This window comes from Chenopodium album, chromosome 4 (assembly GCF_948465745.1).
Source record: "Chenopodium album chromosome 4, dcCheAlbu1.1, whole genome shotgun sequence".
NCBI lineage: Eukaryota > Viridiplantae > Streptophyta > Magnoliopsida > Caryophyllales > Amaranthaceae > Chenopodium > Chenopodium album.
The window spans coordinates 74,353,778-74,374,603 of NC_137837.1; the positions used below are offsets into that span (position 1 = coordinate 74,353,778).

A 20,826-nucleotide genomic window follows, 5' to 3' on the forward strand; every position below is an offset into this window, starting at 1 on the left:
ATTAAAAAGTTATTTTATTTATCTGTGAATCTGGGTTTATATGCTTTCTGTTTTTTTGGAAATTTCATGGGTTTGATTTAAATGTTATCGTTTTATAACTTGGTTTAGGTTAAGTTTGTACTGTTATTGTTAATTAATAAACTGTTATTGTTGATTGTATACTACTACTATTGATTTGTATACTGTTATTGGACATCCGATAGTGGTGGTGGTAAGTCGGTGCAATAATCTAAACCATCATGTAATTGATGAAGAAGATGATGATGATAATGGTGTTTTCTTTGGTTTTGGTGGTGGTGTTAATGGAGGAAAGCGACAATGACAGATTGACAACAGTGGTGGTATCTTTTCCAAAAGTATGAGAGAGAAATTACTTTTTATTACTGTCAACTCATGTAATAACTATTAATGAAGTTACTATCCAATATATGTTGAATGACAAATATACCCCCAGATATTGGGCATGAGAGTCCCTACCTGGTAGTGGTCCATCATGCCTCACTGTCCCTCATCAATCTTCCCAATTGCACCTCAAATCCCATGAGGCCATGAACCGTAAAAGGGCAATTACGTAATCTCACAATAAACATCAAACACCCATTTAAACTTTCCCATTTCTCAACCTCTTTTCCCCAAAAATCTCCTTCTTTCTCTCTCTTTGTTAACAAACAAATTAATAAAACTCAAAATCAAAACCCAAAAAACCTCCTTCATCTTTCTTCCTCCCCGAAAAATAAAAATGGCAACTCTGCTACAAAAACTCACAATTCTAACAATCCTCTGCTTCACACTTTCTCTCTCCTCCACGTCATCATCCACCATGACAGTCCACGACCTTCTGAAGAAGAAAGGCTTACCAGCCGGTTTACTCCCTAAAGAAGTTAAATCCTACGAATTCAACGATGAAACCGGTCTTCTAGAAGTTTATATTGACGGTCCATGTTTAACAAAATTCGAAAACAGGGTTCTTTTTGAAAGTGTTGTAAAAGCTAATCTTACTTATGGTGAACTTATGGGTGTTGAAGGATTATCACAAGAAGAGCTTTTTATTTGGTTACCTGTTAAAGAAATTACTGTTTTTGATCCCAAATCTGGGATTATTTTGTTTGATATTGGTATGGCTCAAAAACAACTTTCTTTGTCACTTTTTGAAGATCCTCCTAGTTGCAGACCTCAAGAAGGTAATTTTTTGTCATTTAATTTTTCTGGGTTGTTTGATTTTTAGTTCAATTTATCATTTTTAGGGTTTAATAATTTTGTAATTTTTTTATCTGGGTGTTTTAATTGATTTGGGTGTTTTTTGAATTTCATGCAAATAACTCTGAGATCGAATTTGTCAAATTAGATGTGTAATTGATCTGGGTTTAGCTTGAATTTGTCTAATTAGGTGTTTAATTGATTTGGGTTTAGCTTGAATATCTCTAATTAAGTATTTAATTGATTTGGGTTTAGCTTGAATTTGCCTAATAGGGTTTTTAATTGATATTTAATCAAATTATTAGGGGTGTAATTGATTTGGGTTTACAAAATTTCTTGCTAAATCAAAAGATTCTCGACCTCCAATTTGTTGATTTTGGTACAAAACTTTATTGGGTGCTAATCTTATTTAATTGATGATGGAGTGTGCTTTAGTTTAAGTTAGTTTTTGTTTACGTTACGCTTAATCTACATGAATGTACTATTTAGTGGTTATTATAAGTTAAATTAAACTTTGATAAAAAAAAAAAAAAAGTGTTTTTTTCTTCTTTTTTGTAATTTTACTTTGATTTTTTTTTTTGCAGGATTAATAAATTATAGTGGAAGGAAAGACAAAGGATTTGGAGCAGAAAGATGAAGAATAAGATTTGATGAAACTATGTTATGAAAATGTTCCCCATTCTCTCACTGTGTGGTTTGATTGATGAATGATGATGATATAATTTGTGAGTTAAGATGATCTTGAATAGGTGTGTGAAATGGGGTTTGTTAGATAACTTGTATAGATCCGAAATTTTGGTGTCAAATTTTGAATGTATCAGATTCCTTCTTACTAGAAATTTTGTTTTTCTTTTATTTTTTCACCCTTTCTTGCTATTTCGTAGTTTCAAAACAACTTTGTGAAATCAAAGGTAAAAGTACAAGTTTTGAGTCGAGAAAGTCCGCCAGTTAGTTTTGATCATTCAGGTAGTCTATCACAGTATATTCTGAAAAAAGAATGGAGAGTAGATACTGCTTAGTTACATGAAATTTAAGCAAAATTCGACAAATTAAGAGTTAAGAGTTAAGCATTTTATGCTAAACGCTTCAATGTCATTCATTTTGAGTTAAAGGAAAAGAAATTAAACATGAATGTAACAAAAAGGATTCTGAATAGTTGGATAATGAAAAGGATGAGTTATTGAAGTATATTAGTGGATTAATTGAAGTATATTAATGACTATTGAAACTTCAAAGGGTTGGTATTCTTGCAGATTGGCCATTGTAGTGTTCCAAAATTAACATAAACATAGTATTATTCTTTTATGACATGTAACTTTAACTTAATGAAGGCATATCAAATGTGCCAGTCGAGTCAATCTTAGATAATCAATTAAAATTTTTGTGTTTGAAGTTCATTGAAAGATTGTCAGTTTTTTTTTTTTTTTTTAAATATATAGAGTTGGGTTCTCGAGTTAATATGCATATTTAGGTTATGTTTGGGCTTAGGTTTGTCATTCCTAATCTATACATTTGAAAAAGCGTACTTAAATTAACATGTCACGGACTATCTAGATTACAGGTTAATTTCAATCGATTTTTTCCTCGGTCAAGTTTAGATGGAGTCTATGTTTGAAACTTTGAATGTTTGATATGCTTATTAATAGTATAACGTGAATCATGTGAAAGATGAATCATTAAAAACATGATTTTAAACAGCATTGGTACATAATTATGATTATATATAATACTCGTATGTGTTTGATATGTGTCGGTATGAACTCGTACTAGTAAAGAGTAGTAGTAATCCATCTACTATCACACTCTTGTACACATTCTCACATGAATTTTGCTTTACCTATAACATTTTCTTCTTTTTGTGTTTCTACCCATTAAGAGGAAAGTGTTTGAGAGCATGATAATATAAGTTCTCTTTGTAGAAAGCTTTATATCAATCCAACTTTAACTAGTGAAAATTTCATACACCCATTGAAAAAAATATCACCATTTTCCCACAAAGAAAGAAAATTTCTATATATAGCATTAAATAAATTTCAAACATGTGACCAAAATTTATCAAAAAAATTGATTAAAATTAGATCATAATCAATAATATTAGATCATAGGATCCCTCTTAAAAATCAATAATTGCAAATTTAGCAACAAACATTGCATGCTAGAGCGGGAAAGGTGGGTCCAAACTAGAATAATTATTTATAGTAATTGAGAAAATGGGACCCAATTGACAACGTATAATTAGCTTTTTTCGTGAAGAAAACGGTGGTACCCACAAATGCAAATTGGTGATTTGACTGGCAAATGGAAGACAGCAAGCTGTACGTTAATTGATTTGATAGAGGGGTATAATTGCAAATACTATTCAAGTTTGTTCTCCAGTTATTGGACTTTAGCATATTTTTTTGGGGGCTACATATCAACTGGGTTTTATCTAGCTACGTTTGTTTTATTTTTGACTAGTTGTGTATTTGTATCATTATTATATTCAGTACATTTTAGATGCTTCAGACAAATGTGACTATAAATAACCAGCATGTGAGACTCGGGCCCCCTGCCATGCTCGTTACTCGTATCCTTCTAACTGCCTCATCTACTTTTTCTGGTCGATTTTCCTTTCCTTTAGATTTAGGGCTTGTTATCATATGTTTATTTTTTCAGTTTATTTCAATTCAATTCAGCTCAGCTTTTAATTTCATTCTCTTATAAAATATTCATTTCAGTTCTGTTTAGTTCAGCTCATTTCAGTTCAGTTCAGCTGAGTTCAGTCAATGAGAACAAAGCCTAAGGGTCCGTTCTCTTCAGCTTATTTCCAGCTCATTTCACTTTAGTTCTTAATTTCCTTCTTTTATAAAATATTCAGTTCAGTTCAATTCAGTCAATCAGAAGAGGCTCTAAATTAGAATGTGTCACGTTTCAAGTTTAACTACTCCGTAAACCGTAATTTAACAAGTTAGTTATAGGAGAGAATTGTTTTGAAAATGAAACTCCAAAAGATGGGATCATCTTAAATTAATTAAGAATTTGGACCTTTTAGAGCATACAAGTATCATTCATATGTGTTAAAAAAGTATCATTCATACTTTGGATCAAAATTTTCCTACTTTCATTTTTTGTTTGTTTGTTTGTAGTAGGCAACCAATTAGATGGCACACAGTGTAAAAGGGGGAGGGGTAAATCCGTAAATGTGTATGTCACTGAATTCACCCCAATGATTATCAGCTCCCACCCATCTTCTATCTTTGCCACACCACTAAGGTTATTACGGGTATTTTCTTATAACAAATGGTATTTTCTTAAACATCTTGGCTTAAAAATTCATTTCCCAACTAAAAAAAAGAGAAAGTACATGCCAATACACGATTTTGACTTAGAAGTTGTGTAGATCACATTCTTTTTATGTATGATTATTATCTTTGGTAATTTAAATCATTTTGAATATTGCTAAATTTGTACGTCTTTCATCAATCTACATTTTTACCTAAATTCATATAAAATTAACTCAGTTATTTCAAATCGAAATCACCCTCTCAACATGTATGTGATTTGAGGTGATTAAACCTACTTCTATTATTATAATCCATAGTACGTACTATGTGAGTTTTGTCTTCAACCAAAAACTTTTTACGTGAAGAACAATTATTCACCTGCTATATAGAAGTAATCATAGAAGACAATAGAGCATAATTAATTTAGGAGTAATCATACTTATCATACTCAAAAGAAGTATTTTAATAAAGCGATTAGTCCACTAAATTAATTTAATTTGAGATAAAAAAAAATGCTAAATAATCATAGCATATGTCGTTTTTCTCTCTCTTTCCACTTTGATTAAATTAGCTGGACAACAAATTCAGCTGGCAGTAAGGAGCTGTTTGTCTTCAACAATTAAGACAACCCATGCAGTTTCCCTTGTTATTTCATATGTTTGTCTTTCTTTGCCAATTATACTTTCAATCAAATGTTACAGTTTTATGAGTAAATTAATTAATTGAAAACCACCAAAATAGAAATAATTTACCCATCACTGACACTCTAAAAACGCTGTCTTAATGCACATACAAGACACAACATAACCTCCATCTCACTTGCAACCTGCAGTTTCAGGGGATGGTGACAATATGTCCTGAAGGTGGCCAGACTAATTTTATCATTATGGTCGATTCCGTATTTTATATGATCATGTTTGGTGTCCAGACTAATCCTTTCGTCCCTAAACAATAGGCCACATATACAGGATCATGTTTGGTGTCCAGACTAACCCTTTCGTCCCAAATGAATAGGCCACATATACGGGAACCAGTTTGAGATAATTACCCCCATTATCGAAGATCATCATAAGTCGAAGCAGATCAGAGATTATACGTTTGGGCCCGTCCACGGTGGTGAATATCAGTTCGGCCTGCTATTATAGGTTATAGGGTGGATTTAATGTGGATGACAAATCCTTCGGATGGAGAGCAGAAGTATAAAACATAACAGCCCATGGAAAAAACTAATGTGGGTGGTAATGTGGTATACTGGTAGATGTAGTAAACCTTGCTATTACAGATTATCATCATAGACTCTCTCAACTAGGTAATAAATAAACTTTAGAAATAAAGCACAGAAAATTCCTTTATATACCAATTAAACAGTCTTCCAATTATTCTTCGCGAACTTAACTGTACAAGGATGTCTCCCGATGATTACTAACATTTCTCAGAAAGCCATATGCGTACCGAAATGAGAAATGTACTAACATAACATTTACCATGCATTTTCACTTGATATCACTCAAATAAAACCTGAACTCTGTTATAGTTATTTGCAAGCAAAAAACGACTATATGTTGAAGGATCGACAAATTAGACAGCTGAGGAATTTCAAGTCTAACCTCGCTTCATCACTACCACCATGATCACCATCATGGCAAGTGCCATGAATGAACCTCCGGCCAAGTAAGTCCTGGAGTTATCATCAGTACATCCAGCTCTTTTATCCGTCTCTGGGACAGCAAACCAGCTCTGTACCATTTCAGTCAAGTTTTGAACCATGTCGACTACTGTAAGCTTTACATTTTCTAGCAAAGCCATCAGACCATCAGGCTTTTCATTATCATCGTAATCAGGAGAATTTATTGAGCTCTTTGTAGACTCTTGATTCTCCAACTCAGGACTCTCAAATAAAGTAGCTGTAAGTTTTGTACTACATGATCAGACTTCAAATGTATATACATTATACATATTTAATAAAACATAGGGAATAACTCGAATTAGAATTTAAGTATGGGTTTAAGAGTTTCTTACCTTTTTTCTCTGATTCAAGATACTCCACAAGAATTGGGTTTTGCATAACAGCAGTCCACACATTAGGATCACAAGCAATTGAAGCAACTACAGTCTGCCAAGAGAAGAGAATAACAGGGAAAAACAATCAAAGTTAGACAATTAAACTCAAAAAAATATCACATATATCACATACAGTTTCATCCAAACTAACAAGAGTCAGAGCATCTTGACACTTTCTTAAAAATGGAAAGTCCAGCGTAAACTAGCAAGTTGCAAGTACTCAATTCTAATGTATTTTGCAGTCATAGCAATAAAAAACCAAGAACAAAAGCAGAAAAGGCATTATATACTGTAGTCCTTTCTAACCCTTGTCAAGCATTAGGAAAATGCCTCAATTCTTCATTGCCCACATTATTCTATTGAACTTTGCAAGCAGTTTTTAAATTTGATGACAGAAACACTCGAATAAAAGATATCACTTTGAGCTGCAAACAGTAATAAATAAGTTAATAACTAAAAGCTACACAAAGGCAATCCTATTTTCCAGCAAGGATTATGCTCACATAGAGAATCTCACATCATAAACCTATGCCTTGTTTTACTTCACCTTCAGAATTTTTTTAATAAAGTATATTGCTATATGCAAGTTTATTACGTAAAATGAATTCTAATCAGTTAAAATCAAAAATTTCATAAACAGATTCAACAGCAAATCAAATCAGTAAAATCAATTTCAGTCAATAAATTCTGGTATGATCAATAGTTAGTTATAATCAATAAAATTATTTTCAGTTCCATAAAGTTAATTAATTATGTTGAGAGAACAAGGCCGTATCAGGATACGAGAAATGCCAATATTTAAGAAATTCACATTTCAACCACAAAGTTCAATATACCCTTGATCACATTACCAAACAAATATAATCAAGAAAATATCCATCCAAGTTTCAACTTTGAAGAGAGTAGCCTAAAATAGACATTTCTCCTCCATTAACAGCTTCTAGACTCTCATTGTCAGTACAACAGTAATTAATAACAAGGAAACTAGTTCTGATAGTTGCTGTCAGATTTATTGGATCAGTATGTAGTCAGATGTTTGATAAAATCTTTAATAACTAATACTATACACATATCCCAATACTATTAAGTAGAGCTCCATCTACAAAATTTAGCTAATGAGCATTGCCATGAGTGACAAGATAAACAGATGAAAGACAAATCAATACCTGAGCAGCAGGGCTTTCTTTGAGCAACCTAAACGCCTGCATTGCACTTTTTGGCACATGTGACTCCTGAGTGATGCAAGCTTTAGTCTCGTGGAAAGCTGGGAATGAGTCCACACTTCCAGAAGATTTTGGTGAAGAGAGATATACCCTGTAAATAAGTACCATTCATATAAATAACTTAGCACTAACACAATGATGTCATATAATAGATAAATATAAGCTATACGATGAAAGGAGCCAAAAAAAAAAAAAAAAGTCTGATACTTTCTACAGAGTTAAATGCTGTGCCAAATGCTCGAAGGGTAGAAGATAACCACTGAGCCAGTTTATCGATCAATTTGCAAAGGCCAAAGTAATTTTCTTGACCAAATCCAAATTCAGGATGATTAAGGGGAATAATGTTTCAGTTGATTACTTAAATTACATATCACAATATTCCATCCCTTAAGAGCGGCAATCCTAAATTTCCTACAGAAGTTTTCAGCAACAATCATAATTCTGATGAAGCTAATTAGCTAACACAATAGTAAGATTACAGATGAAAAACGGGTGTCAGAAAGGGAGATTCCTAAAATATATTACAAATAAAAAGGCCTAGTAACTACGAGTAAAATAACAAATGAGGGTCAAAAGTTCAAAGCACAACCCCAGCTAGGCAGCTATATGGGATCGAGTAGCCTCTTTAAGAGTCAAAATGAAGTATTCTAAAGGCCAGGCAGCAAATGAAAACTATGAAGAATTTGTACTTATATAATTCAAATTAACCTGCAACAAATTATTAGGTATCACCATGTAACTAGTGGTGTGGCAGGCCTGGCAGCTATCTAGGGATGGACATAAGGAATTGTCCGGTTGCCCCATACGGCCATATCTAAAAATAGCAAATGAGCTCACTAAAAAGCTAGAATGAACTAGAATACGAAACCACAAAGGTGTTGACAAGCCCAAAAGTAGAGCACAGGACATCAGATTACAGTAACACTAATGATTTCTCCCACTCATAACAGTTAATTACACTTGCATTTTGCAAAGATTGAGCTCATAATCAGGATTTTCAGAACTCCGGCAGTTATTCAAAATTCAGCAATATAACTGAGATAACACTTCTAACATGAACACCATTCTACAATGGGACACTACAAAGAGGCATTAGCATCACAAAATCATCCAAAGACAAAACCTTTTCTACCTAATTTGACAAGATTATCCAGAGATTCTTAATCAACAACCAGCTTCTTATGCAGACAAAAAACCTATTGCCTCAAATTTCCAATAATTAATCATTAATTCACAAACCACATTCAAAACTAACAATTACATTATTTTCCCTTTATAAAATAGTACTCAATCTTTCCTTTCCTTTTCCTTTTTCCCATATCAAAACAAAAATTAATTAATAAATAGAAAATCACTAAAATTCAAATAACTCCAATACAGTATTGACAACTAATCCATATAAATATCGCAATCGCATTTTATACATGATGTAGACGAGATTTGATCACGAGCCATGACGGAAGTTGATACCATTTCCACAATTATTCCCCACAAATCATTTAATTCAACAATAAATTGCTAAAAAAAACTCAACAAAATAAAATCCAAATCAATTAAAAAAAACATGAATCCAATAAAATAAAAGGGAGAAATAGAAAAATTACTGATCAAGAGCATCTTTAAGTTCAGAAGTAGCTTCCTTAGTTTCTTCAATAGTAGGAACAGGACCAAAAACCAATCTGGGTTGACCCGAATCAACCCGGTCAACAACGAATTCATCTTCAACACCAGCAAATTCCCAATCATCAATCTCCCAAGCCGGTTTCTGAACCGTTTCTTCAACCGTCAATCCACCAGTCGAAGATGCTAACCCAGAAGAAACCGGTCGAACCGTTTTCCGAGCCGCTAAGTTCACCTGAGTTTCAGCCGCTCCACTCGCCGCGCGAAATCCGCCGGTCATTGCTCCGAGTCCGGCGACTTTCGCCGCCGCTCTCATGGCTCCGCCGCCGCCCATGGTGGATTTGATTGATTGAATTTTTTAGGGTTTATGGAATTTTGGGGAAATTGGAGGATGGATGATAAATTATTATTAGAAAATAATGGGAATTTGATTGAGTGAAGTAAAGATGGAATAATAAAGAGAGATTTTTTCGGGAATTTTTTCGATTTTTAGAATGGAAATGGAAGTGGATAAGTCTTGTTAACATACGCCACGTGTGAAATGAGTGTATCTTTATTTAATTTTTTAATAAGTGTTCTTGATATCTTGCTTAGGGAGAAGGACTTCCCTTTTTAAGGATTTGATTTTATTAAAATATAAATTAAATAAAATAAAAGAGCAATTAATTTTTTTGAAGGGTTGAGAGTTTAAATTCTTTGGAGGTTTTGATGATGTTGGTTTGTTTTGGGAAATAGAAAATAAAAGTACTCCAAATTGATTTTTACGTAGTTATTAAGGTGTATCTTATTTTCTCCACCCTTTTTATAGTTCCCATTTAGATTTAGGGCTTGTTCTGATTTACTGAATTGAATTGAACTGAATTGATCTAATTGGAGCTGAGTTGAACTGAATTGAACTGAGCTGAGTATTATGAGAGAAATAAATTAAGAACTAAAACTAACAAAACTGATTGGAGCTGAACTGAACTGAACTGTAAATAAGCTGAAGTGAACAGTCCTTTAGATTTACACATTTGCCAATATAACACTTTGACCATAAATATCGTTAGTTGTTTAACAGTAAAAAATATAACAATTGAATATTAATAATCTATTCATTGATCAAGACGTCTATTCATCGAGACGAATCAAATATGACCCAACATTAACAATGTCTTATATATTATATATTAAGAATAATTTAGAAGATTCCCACACATCATAAATAGTATCAAGATTTTAAACTGGAACTATAAAAAGGGTCGGTGAGAGTGCTATTGAAGGTATTGATATATTATAGTTATAAAATACGAAGTGTGATTAGTTAATGTATATGAAACATATGAAGTACTTTCTCCGTTTTTAATGCCACATTTAAACATTATCAACACTTAGGAATTCATGACAAAAACACGCATAGATTAATGTACTTAATGTGTTTTTGTTATGATTTTCTAAATTTAAACAATTTTCAAGAGAGTTTTTAATGCTTATATGTAGCCATAAGGACTATGTATAGCATTTTCCTTAATAAAATATGATTTATGTTGGGTCTAATAGTTGAGAAAAATGAATTGAATATTGTAAAAAAAAAATTCAAATAATGAAATGGAGTAAATATTTACAAACAAGGGAGTACATGCTAATAATGTGTATGACGCTTTTGATGGGGAGATGATAGGATGAGTTGGTGATCAAGTCACACTTTAAACTGAAAAAAGGAAGTGATTAGATAGTGTATTAGTGTAAGTTGTACTTTGGTAGATTAATTGAGATAACCCCTTCAGCTTTCTCATTCCACGTACTTGAACTGAACTTCATATGACGCTATTTGGATTCATTCAACTACTGTAAAAGTGTTTTGGAATTTAAAGATAATTCATTGATTTTAACTTTTATGGTACAAATAAATCAAATCACATTAATAATTTGAATTTTGAGCAGTTTGATTACAACATGATTCAGCTTTTCATTTTTTTAAATTATAATCATAAATATAGCCTACAAAGCTTTTTCACAAAGTCTTATGTGTGGCTGGCCACACCGTATGGTCAGCCACTATAAGGGTTATTTCACTAGTATAATGGGGGTTACTTGGTCAGTGTTAAGGGGTTATTTCGTCATTGTTATAAAATTACTCAGTTAGTGTTGTAGGGGTTACTCGGTCGGTATTACAGGGGTTACTTAATCAATGTTATAGGGGTTACTTTTAGTGGCCACACGGTGTGGTCGGCCGCACACAAGAAACTTTTTTATTTATTTATTTTTACTTTTATCATAAGATATATATATGTATATATATATATATTTTTTTTTTTTATCAAAGGTAATATTAAATTCAAATTGTGATATGATAACTTTATGTGGTGAGTTATATAATTGAAAATTCATCCTTTATATATGCCCTATCATAAAGAGGGAACTGGTAAGAACAACTTCTAAAAATGGAAATAATACAAGTAACATAGCACGTTTCCGTTGTTTTAATAGTAAACAACCTGTTGTGTATTCCGTAGTAGACAAGAACTATGGGCAACTATTAGTGGCATGAGCTTAAGCAAAACAAGAAAACATCCTCATAATTGTGTTTTAATCCTTTGTCATGAAAAGAAGATCCTCTAACATTAGCTAGTAGTCTAGTACGCATACATACGACTGTACGAGTAGCTGCTTTCCAGGGACTTGCACTTGCTTCTTTTAAAGAAGGCTTGGCTCTGCCATTTCTATCTAATGGCCTGGTTATGCTATAAGGACTATCTGTTATAACCGAGAAAGTGCTTATGTCGGAACTAGCAAGTGACTCACCAACTCGGAAGTAAGGAAAGAGACTAAAGGGGGTATGGGAACCAAGCTACCTGAGTACCTGACTATTAGCAAATCAGCTATTCTAAAGGATTACACTATGTTTTTTAAGCTCCAACACAAAATACTCTTATGATTATGTTTTATTACTTAAAATTTAATCAAATTATCAGAGCAACATTGTCACCAATATACCAGCTTTCCAAGAAAAGAGCCATAAGATCAATGTTATGGAGTAGAGTTTATTACTTTATTGTCTTCTTGTAATGTACAGACATATAAACCAGACTAATGTTGCCTCTAATCAGGGAGAACTGCATTTTGTCAAGTCCTGCTCTGCTGCCTCCGCAAGAAGAAGCTCATGATACTAAACTGGACAGAGCTTAAGTAATCTTTGATTAGCAAAGCGTGCAACTGAAGCACTCCCCAAGTTTCAGGTCTGAACTACTGCCAGTATTTTGGCATCTTGACTAGGACCTGGCCCAACTGCTGTCGCAGTTAAATTTAAGCCGAAATAGTATTTAGCTATAATCAACTAGTAATGTACATGATGTCCTCCTTTTGGATGGGCTTATCATTGTCACCCTTTCTCACAATTCGCTTTTGCTTTTGGTCTGGTTGGCCTCGCTGAGATGAAACAGAAAAAGAATCTCAGAATATTATTACACACATCACTTGATTAATCACAGAGTAGTAGTAGCATTTCATAATAAAAGACTAAAGCAGATGCATAGAATAGACCAAACAAAGATAAGTCGACAATTGAGACTTCTTTAAGAACTAGAGGCAAAAAGGGAAAAAGGCTGTGAGGAAATATTCAAAACTGACTCTGGTATAACCTCCTAGAGACACTGCCACTATCTAGATGCATAAGCCGAGCCTGCATTATGATAAAATGTTCATCGACTTCATCCGCGGGGGGGGGGGGGGGGGGGGGGGGGGAGTATGGCGCCTGGCCACTTTTAAATCTCGATTTAAATATGAAGTATTTGGAGTATGAAGTAAAATTAGTAGTACCACACCCCAGTTTCCTTAAAGTGGATAGAAAGTTTAAGAAACATGTACTTTACGCTGGAGTAGAGAGTCTTAACAGCAATTTATCTGATAGCTATTTCAAGTATGATAGTAATGCTGAATCAACACAACATGATTTACCTTTTTTAGCACAAAAGCCAAATATAAGTAAGCTACTTCCCACTCATCTGGTGACAATGTGCCTGAAATTTAAGACAGCTAGAGAAATCAATACTATGGAAAGTGACAAATGTAAAAGAAGACCTTTAGTTACCAAATTTGTGCATCATAGGAGAAGCATGCAGAAAAGAAATCATTCGATGTCCAACAAGAATTTTGTTTCATTTTCTTTGTTGCAATCTTACAAGTTACTACTTGAGTGGGCGGGAGGGAAGATGATCACGAAGTACAGAACTCACTATTATCATGGGAATCACCCAAAGCACCAAGCCTCCTCATAAGTTCAACAAATTCAGGCTTCTTCAAATATTCTTCAACAAATTGATGATTGTTTTTTGCGAACACTAGTTCAAAGTCATACTGCAAATAGAACCAGTAGCATCAATGAAACTTGTTCCTCCACCAAAAAGCAAGATGTCTATTTCAAGATCAAGCATTCTAACAGTATCAAACTCTTCAAAATGGGGATAAAAATTGAAAGAAAAATAAGGTAGTGTCCATTGGCAACATATGCTATTTCTCATCATGTGAAATTTTTAAAAAAGCCAGATTAACCTTGACTTTTTCCAATAAGAGCATCCATAGAGGTTAATTGCAAAATTAAGAAAATGGAAATAAAAGTAAAATAACCATAAGATCTGTAAAAGCAAGTTTGCAGGAAAAGAACTATTGCGAAAAGGTGTAAGCAACGACATATGAATAAGATAATAAGATAGCATCCATGGAGGATATTCTAATGCATTAAAGGGGTGAGATTGGGATCTTCTACACTTTTAGTGATGGTTTTAGAAAGAGTTCCAAGCTCAACTGCTCAGAAAGTTTGACAATGGAAAAAGGTTTAAAACCTTGAATGAAAAAAACGTTAAAACAACATGAGAGCAAGTCGATATCATTCCTTCCAATGTTTATTTGGAGCTTATCCTGCATCCTAAGAACTTTTTTTTTACCCCTACAATTTACATCATATCTTTTACACCTTTGTTTATTCAGTACTGAGAGGTCGGCAAACAAAGCTACTGGGTAGACCATAGATGATTATAAAAAACAAACTGTTCAAACAGGCAAGCTTGCTATTGGTCTAACAACCCAGCACATTTCTGATTCTGTACCAATGGCTAGAAGGAGACATAATGTAATCAATACCTCTTCTGCCAGTGACTTGAAGACGGGGAAAGGGACAACCCATTCAGGACAATCAACAGCATCCTGCGAAGGGATATTATGAATTCCATAAGACACAAATCTAAGAAAGGCAAGAAAATAGATAATGGTTGTGAGTTTGTGACAAAACCTTGAAACCTGTAGTTTTCTACAAAACCCAAACCCAGAGAAAAGCACTTCTTTTTCTTAACTTACAAAGCCTAGATAATTACACCGCTCCTATTTGGGAAAATTTTGGATAGATTAAGATCTAAAATTATTTCATGAGGTCAAAGATAGGTTTCCCAAGAACCCCAACAAATTTTGCAGCAGACCAGTCATTTAGAATGCTCAAACCTTGGTCAGATAGAGGCCACCTATCTCTGAAATAGTATTTATTGCGAATTGATGAATCGGAATACATATGGATCGTTGCCTGAACAGAGTACATAATCATGCAAGTAGAGTTCTCAGATAGCAATGTCAAAATAAAAAAACTGACAAAGCAATACCTCTAAGTGAAACTTGTATCGGATACCAAAAGGACTGGTTGCTTTGAATTTCTGAAGCCAAAAAAAAGTGATTAGTCATATAAAGAGACGATTTCAAGCAATCATTAATTCATTATAGAAGAATCATGAAAATAAAGCATTGGCAATAGGAAAGCAAAAGAGAGAGAGAGAGAGAGAGAGAGAGAGAGAGAGAGAGAGAGAGAGAGAAGCACCTTATCAGCATAATCCTCATCAAAACGTATCCAGTAGACACTATTTCCAAATTGTAAACCTTCCGCTGCATGTTGTTATTCAAGAAAAATTAGGATCTCCTGAAGCTAGAGTAATAATTTGGGACACACTCTTTAAACAAAGACACCTCGTCCTAAAATACTACAACACTGCCAAGAATAACTTCGTCTTTCAGCTGTGTACAAGTACAACTATCCTAAATTATCCTTTACAAGTTGGATTGTTACACTTCAACTCAGTGCAAAATTATCCACCACAACAGCATGAAGGACGGCTGAAAGCTATAAGTCAAAGAATAGAGACCAAATCAGCATATGATCACACACGTATGCAGATATAGTAGATCCCCAAAAGCCTAGGAATTGTATCATGACCACATGAAAACCATTATATGATCGATTATTAATAATCAAGAAATGCAAATATTAAATTAGCAGAGACCATGGATATGATTTCGTCTTTTAACTATAATATAAACTCCATGTCATACTACTCATAACTTTGCCCAAGTACTAGAAAAATGTCACAGAGTAGACAGTTTTGGACATCTTTTGCTATGATATATCATCATAAATACATCCAACAATATATCGAATAAATTAGGACATCAAAACATAAAAGCATCCAGGTCAAGCTTGTCACAATACGGTAAGCAAAATTGTTCCTAAGACCTTTTAAAACCACTGAATTTGAGAAATGCAAAAACATTAATCTCAATTTTAAAACATAAAACTTCAAGAAAGGAGCTACTACCAGCCTATTCAAATACATTTATGTAAATTATAAACTTAAAAACCTTAAACAAAATAGTTAAGAAATTTGATAACAGTAATTAGATTATGCATACCAAAACTCAAACAGTGTAAACTTAAAACAGTGTCATTGGTATTTAGTTAAGATCTAAGGGAGTAAAGAAAATATACTCCTGAGAGCCAGGAAAAGGTGGATAATGATAATGCCACATACAAAAGTTTGTAGGAAGCGAAGATGTTTGCTAGTCTACACAAGAAAGAGTCCATGCTCAATCTTTGAGCTCTCGGTGAAATTTGGCTGCCTTTATATGATCCTAAATGGTTGTTTGGTTCAACATAGGAACTTGTTTTTCCAATGTTCCAATTCCTAGGAGGTGAAAAAAGTTGTTTAGTTGATCATGGGAAGTAAACTTCACATATAAAGTTTAACTTTCCATATAAAGTTCAACTTACTTAGGGAGGACCAAGTGAGAAATATCCTTCATTTAGTGGGAACTAGAGCTTCCTATATTTTACTCAACCAAACAACTCCGCAATTTTTCAATTTCCAAGAACTTCAACTTCCCATGCACTTTAGTATCAATCAAGCAAAAAGTTAACAGAGTAGTGGCAGAAGTACAGAAAATTGATAGCCTCACCCATCAACAAATATATTCATTACACCAACTTCCATCAAAAAATAGTATCACAGTCAGTCTATTTGTCGGTCCATGTAAGCAAACAATTGTTCAGGCAAAGCAAGAATTATGGAAGTTTTGTGAGTTACAGACAGTAATAGAAGGGTACAAGGATCACTTTTACGCATGATTTCAGCTTCAGAAATGCTAAAAAGCACTGCACAGTATTATCTTATCTTGGAATATAAGATCACCTTTGCGTGTGATGTTTAGTATGAGAAATGCTAAAGTTTTGTAAAACAAGACATTTGCTTGAAATTTCACTACTTCCCACGAACACAAAGTCACAAACAGAAGAAAAAAATTAATAGAAAGAAGAAACCTTCTCTGAACTTCTTGACAATAACATTGGCATCAGGCATTGTTCCAATTAAGATGCCACCTGGTTGAAGCAATGCTGAAATATTAGCCAAAGCTCGCCGTGCACGTGCCTCAGTAGACCATGAATAATGCAAGGCAAACTGCAGATACCAAAGAGTTGCAATACAAGGAGTTCAGTTTACCAATACAAAAGCATCTTCAATAAATTTGAACATAAGTATGATCAATGAGCAAAAAGGAACAGACTCTAAATCTAAGGTATATGCAATTTACTGTCAAAAAGTTCAGGAACCAATCTGCCAGCAAGTCCAATCAATAGCGATAATAGGTGACAGACTAACAAAGAAAACCCTTGGACTGATGAAGTCTAAATTTGACAAGGTAAAATAAACTGTGACTCAGCTGTATAATATAACCCACCTGACAACTGCAAAGGTCAAAAGGGCCATCCTCTGCCAATACTCTGTCCAGCCGAACCTGAAATTATCAGCATATAATAAGAAGCATAATTAGCTATGTCCATTAAAGATTCAGTAGTTGATGATAAAATGAGCTAACAGCCACATTTAAGTTAGATATATATAACTTAAATATAACTTGTAATCAAACAGAACTTCACAATTAAAAATTGCCAGTCAAAACTACCTCAAAGCAATCACCACATAAGAGACGAGCAGGGAACTTAAACTTTTTACGACGGGAATTCTTATCCGCATCACCATTATACCTTGTACGGCAATCTTCGATCTGCACAGTCTCTAAATGTAAGCTACATTGCAATTCATTGAAAAAGTGCTTGAACATAGTTATCAGACTAATCTGTTATCACAGAAGAAGTAAGAGTTTACGACATACTGAGCCTTCAGCAATATCGATTCCAACATAATATCCGATCTTAGCCTTGTCCCATTTTATAAGATCACCACCCTAACACACGGTGAAGTAGAGAAACAATTAGACCTTTGCTGAATGATCACACGATTAAATTTTAATCACTAACAAGATAAAACCAATGCTACCTTTCCACACGCAAGATCAAGAACAGCGTTCCCAGGACGAGCATAAAGCTGAATTAACACACTTTTTATCTGCAAATCAGAACAAATGTAAGAAACTTTCATTAAAAACACTACAGAAAACCTCACTTATACATTCTTTACAATGAGTACCCAGTTGTTAAGTTTCTTCAAATGGATAATTGGGCTCGCTTCTCGTTCTTCCAATGTCTGGTTAGTCCTTGAACTGTAATGATCAGCTACATTCCGAGCAGAAATTCTTGTACTCTCATCCTCAAGGAATTCCCCATCTCCTAGAATACAACTAACAAGATATTATTCCATGGACCAATGCACAAGCATTAGATTACACTATTTCTCACCATGTTACTCGGACTTGGGTACCTAGGTACGTGTCTAAATGTCCAACTCGGCTATTTTGTGAAAATTTTCCATCACTTTGAACTAAAAATAAAGTGTCCAAGTGTCTTACCCAGGTCTTAAGAGGGTCTGACACAGGTACTTTAGATAAAACGTACATAGCCTTCTCATCTAGAGGATGTAAAACTACACCCAGAGTGTAGGATGAAATTGGCCACACAAAACGAATTGTTCTCAAAACAAAAAACCACAATAATTCTAATTTCCAAAAATTCTAATACACCTTATAGTTCTAACATTACATCCGAGTGTATAATGGAAATTACGTACAAAAGCAAAACCTTTCTCTTAAATAATACTTCGTAAAAATTAAAAAACGCAGCTGTAATTTCCAACTTCTGGAATATTCTAGTACGATTATACTCGACACTTTGCTAACCAAGTGTAGCAAAGATAACATTCAACCAATTGTAAAGCATGAAAACAAGAACAACAAAATTAATCAAAAGAATATAATCATAAAATAAATAACCCTAAAATTAAAATTTTCAAAAAAACAATCAAATAATCAAAATCAAAACTTTGTTACAGAAAATGCAAGAATTACCTTGTGGGTTGTGTTTGAATCGCGATTGAGAAGGGCCAGAAGATGAACCTTCGTACCCACGTTTCATGATGACAAGAATATATAAAGGGTATTTAATTTAATTTAATTCAATTAATATTGAATGTGGGAAATTGAGAATAATATAAACCCTGGAATAAATTAAGCTCAGGTGTGTGTGATAGAGAGAGAAAGAGAGAGTGTTTTGTTGGAGGGAAACAACAAACAATATAGAGAGAGAAACAAACTGATTTTTACAGAGTACTATGTGTTTTGGGGGAAAGGGGTTACTAAATTTCACAATAGAATTATGTAGGGCGCGGTATTAAATTACTCATTTACCCTTATAACTTACATGTTTGATATCATTCAATTTTTCTCACCAACCATACTCCTTCCACCACCATCACCCTAAACACCATCACCACCACCACCACCCTAAGGTTGCCGGAATCACCATCTCGTTAAACACCATCACCACCACCACCCTAAGGTCGCCGGAATCATCCAATTTTCTCACTATCTTATCACACCAAATCAACCACTTATCATACCAAATCAACCGGAAAAAAGGAAGAGGCCGACGACAATGGAATCACGGCGTGGGAAGAGGGTTCATTTGCCGGGAAATGTGGGGAAAACACCGGTAAGTTTTTTTTTTATTTTTTTTTATTTACGCACAAAAACCATAGTCGCGTGCTATATGCAACTCCAGCACGGCATAGTCGCATATAGCATGCGATTACATCGTGGTGGAGTCGCATATAGCGTGCGACTACGCCACGGTACAGTCGCATATAGCGTGCGACTCTACCACGGTGTAGTCGCATGTAACATGCGACTGTACCATGGCATAGTCGCATATAACATGCGACCGAGTACAACGAAAATTGAAAAAAAAGTCCGATATATACTTGACTCGACGGTTGTCGTCCCCACCAAGTGCCTCCGATATGAACGCCGACCGTCGTCGACTCATTTTATATGTCGTGGGTGGTGGACCATTCAAGGTTGAGCTGTGGTGTATGATGGTCAAGGTGGAGTCGTGGTGGACCGGTCAAGGTGGAGACGTGGTGGTGGCCCAGTCAAAGGTGAGTGGTGGTATGGGTGGTGGAGCTAAGACAAAGTTAGTAATTAATAATGGTTGGATTGTTAAGTAATTTTCAAAATATAAGGGGCATAAAAGTCTTTTAATACTATAGCTTGAGTAATTTCATTGTCGGATTAGCCATGTAATTTCATCCACTTAACAATTTTATTAGAACCATGGCGTCATAACTAGCCATGTACGGGAAGCTCTTTTGATTTGGTCTATAAATCAAATCCTAAAATTGCGGTTTTTTTTTTTTTTTTTTGGAAAACCGAATTTAAAATGGTGTAGTTTGGTTTGTAGTGAAAAGTAATATAATATGGGATGATTTGAAAATTCTCAATTCTTGGTTTGGTTTCGATTTCGACTACAAACCGTAAAACTTTCACCCCTATTTAAGAATCATGGTTTTATGAATTGTAGTTTTCTAACAAATTTACTCCTATTTATTGCACAATCATGGGGTATAAACCTAGGTATAATTACTGCTTATTTGAATATATGTTATCAATTGGGGATGTAGCTCAAATGGTAGAGCGCTCGCTTTGCATGCGAGAGGCACGGGGTTCGATCCCCCGCATCTCCATTTTTGTATGTTGATATAATTTTGTCTAAAATCTTCTTCATGCATCTTGAAAAATAAAAATTGGATGTATGCAAAGAACAAGAATGTCATTTAGTATATTAAGCTGCTATTGTTACAGGTAGTGCTGGCAGAATTATCTTGTAAAACACCATTTTTACCCAACTGTTTGTATGTCAGCATTTGGACACTGATATAATT

At 34.1% G+C, this 20,826-nt stretch overlaps 3 protein-coding genes and 1 non-coding gene across 4 annotated transcripts; 2 read left to right on the forward strand and 2 right to left on the reverse strand.

The window, feature by feature from the left end:
* Positions 1-616: 616 nt before the first annotated feature.
* LOC145629326 (uncharacterized protein At5g01610-like) lies at positions 617-2,060 on the forward strand. Its single transcript, XM_081681895.1, has 2 exons — positions 617-1,181; positions 1,782-2,060. Exons 1-2 carry the CDS (start codon positions 740-742, stop codon positions 1,832-1,834), a joined length of 495 nt encoding a protein of 164 aa, XP_081538021.1. The 5' UTR covers positions 617-739; the 3' UTR covers positions 1,835-2,060.
* Positions 2,061-5,790: 3,730 nt separating this feature from the next.
* On the reverse strand, positions 5,791-9,940 carry LOC145629327 (uncharacterized). The gene is made up of 4 exons (XM_081681896.1): positions 9,349-9,940; positions 7,688-7,835; positions 6,480-6,573; positions 5,791-6,364 (listed from the first exon to the last, which is right to left on the reverse strand). Exons 1-4 carry the CDS (start codon positions 9,696-9,698, stop codon positions 6,063-6,065), a joined length of 894 nt encoding a protein of 297 aa, XP_081538022.1. The 5' UTR covers positions 9,699-9,940; the 3' UTR covers positions 5,791-6,062.
* A 2,343-nt stretch (positions 9,941-12,283) lies between these two features.
* LOC145627276 (mRNA cap guanine-N(7) methyltransferase 1-like) lies at positions 12,284-19,212 on the reverse strand. Its single transcript, XM_081679676.1, has 13 exons — positions 18,956-19,212; positions 18,142-18,281; positions 17,992-18,060; positions 17,828-17,899; positions 17,618-17,719; positions 17,393-17,449; positions 16,974-17,112; positions 15,204-15,268; positions 14,992-15,042; positions 14,483-14,545; positions 13,579-13,699; positions 13,301-13,362; positions 12,284-12,772 (listed from the first exon to the last, which is right to left on the reverse strand). The coding sequence occupies exons 1-13, from the start codon at positions 19,020-19,022 to the stop codon at positions 12,677-12,679; spliced, it is 1,104 nt and encodes a 367-aa protein (XP_081535802.1). The 5' UTR covers positions 19,023-19,212; the 3' UTR covers positions 12,284-12,676.
* Positions 19,213-20,555: 1,343 nt separating this feature from the next.
* TRNAA-UGC (transfer RNA alanine (anticodon UGC)) lies at positions 20,556-20,628 on the forward strand. The gene has a single exon. It is a non-coding gene; the product is annotated as a tRNA-Ala (tRNA).
* Positions 20,629-20,826: the final 198 nt, after the last annotated feature.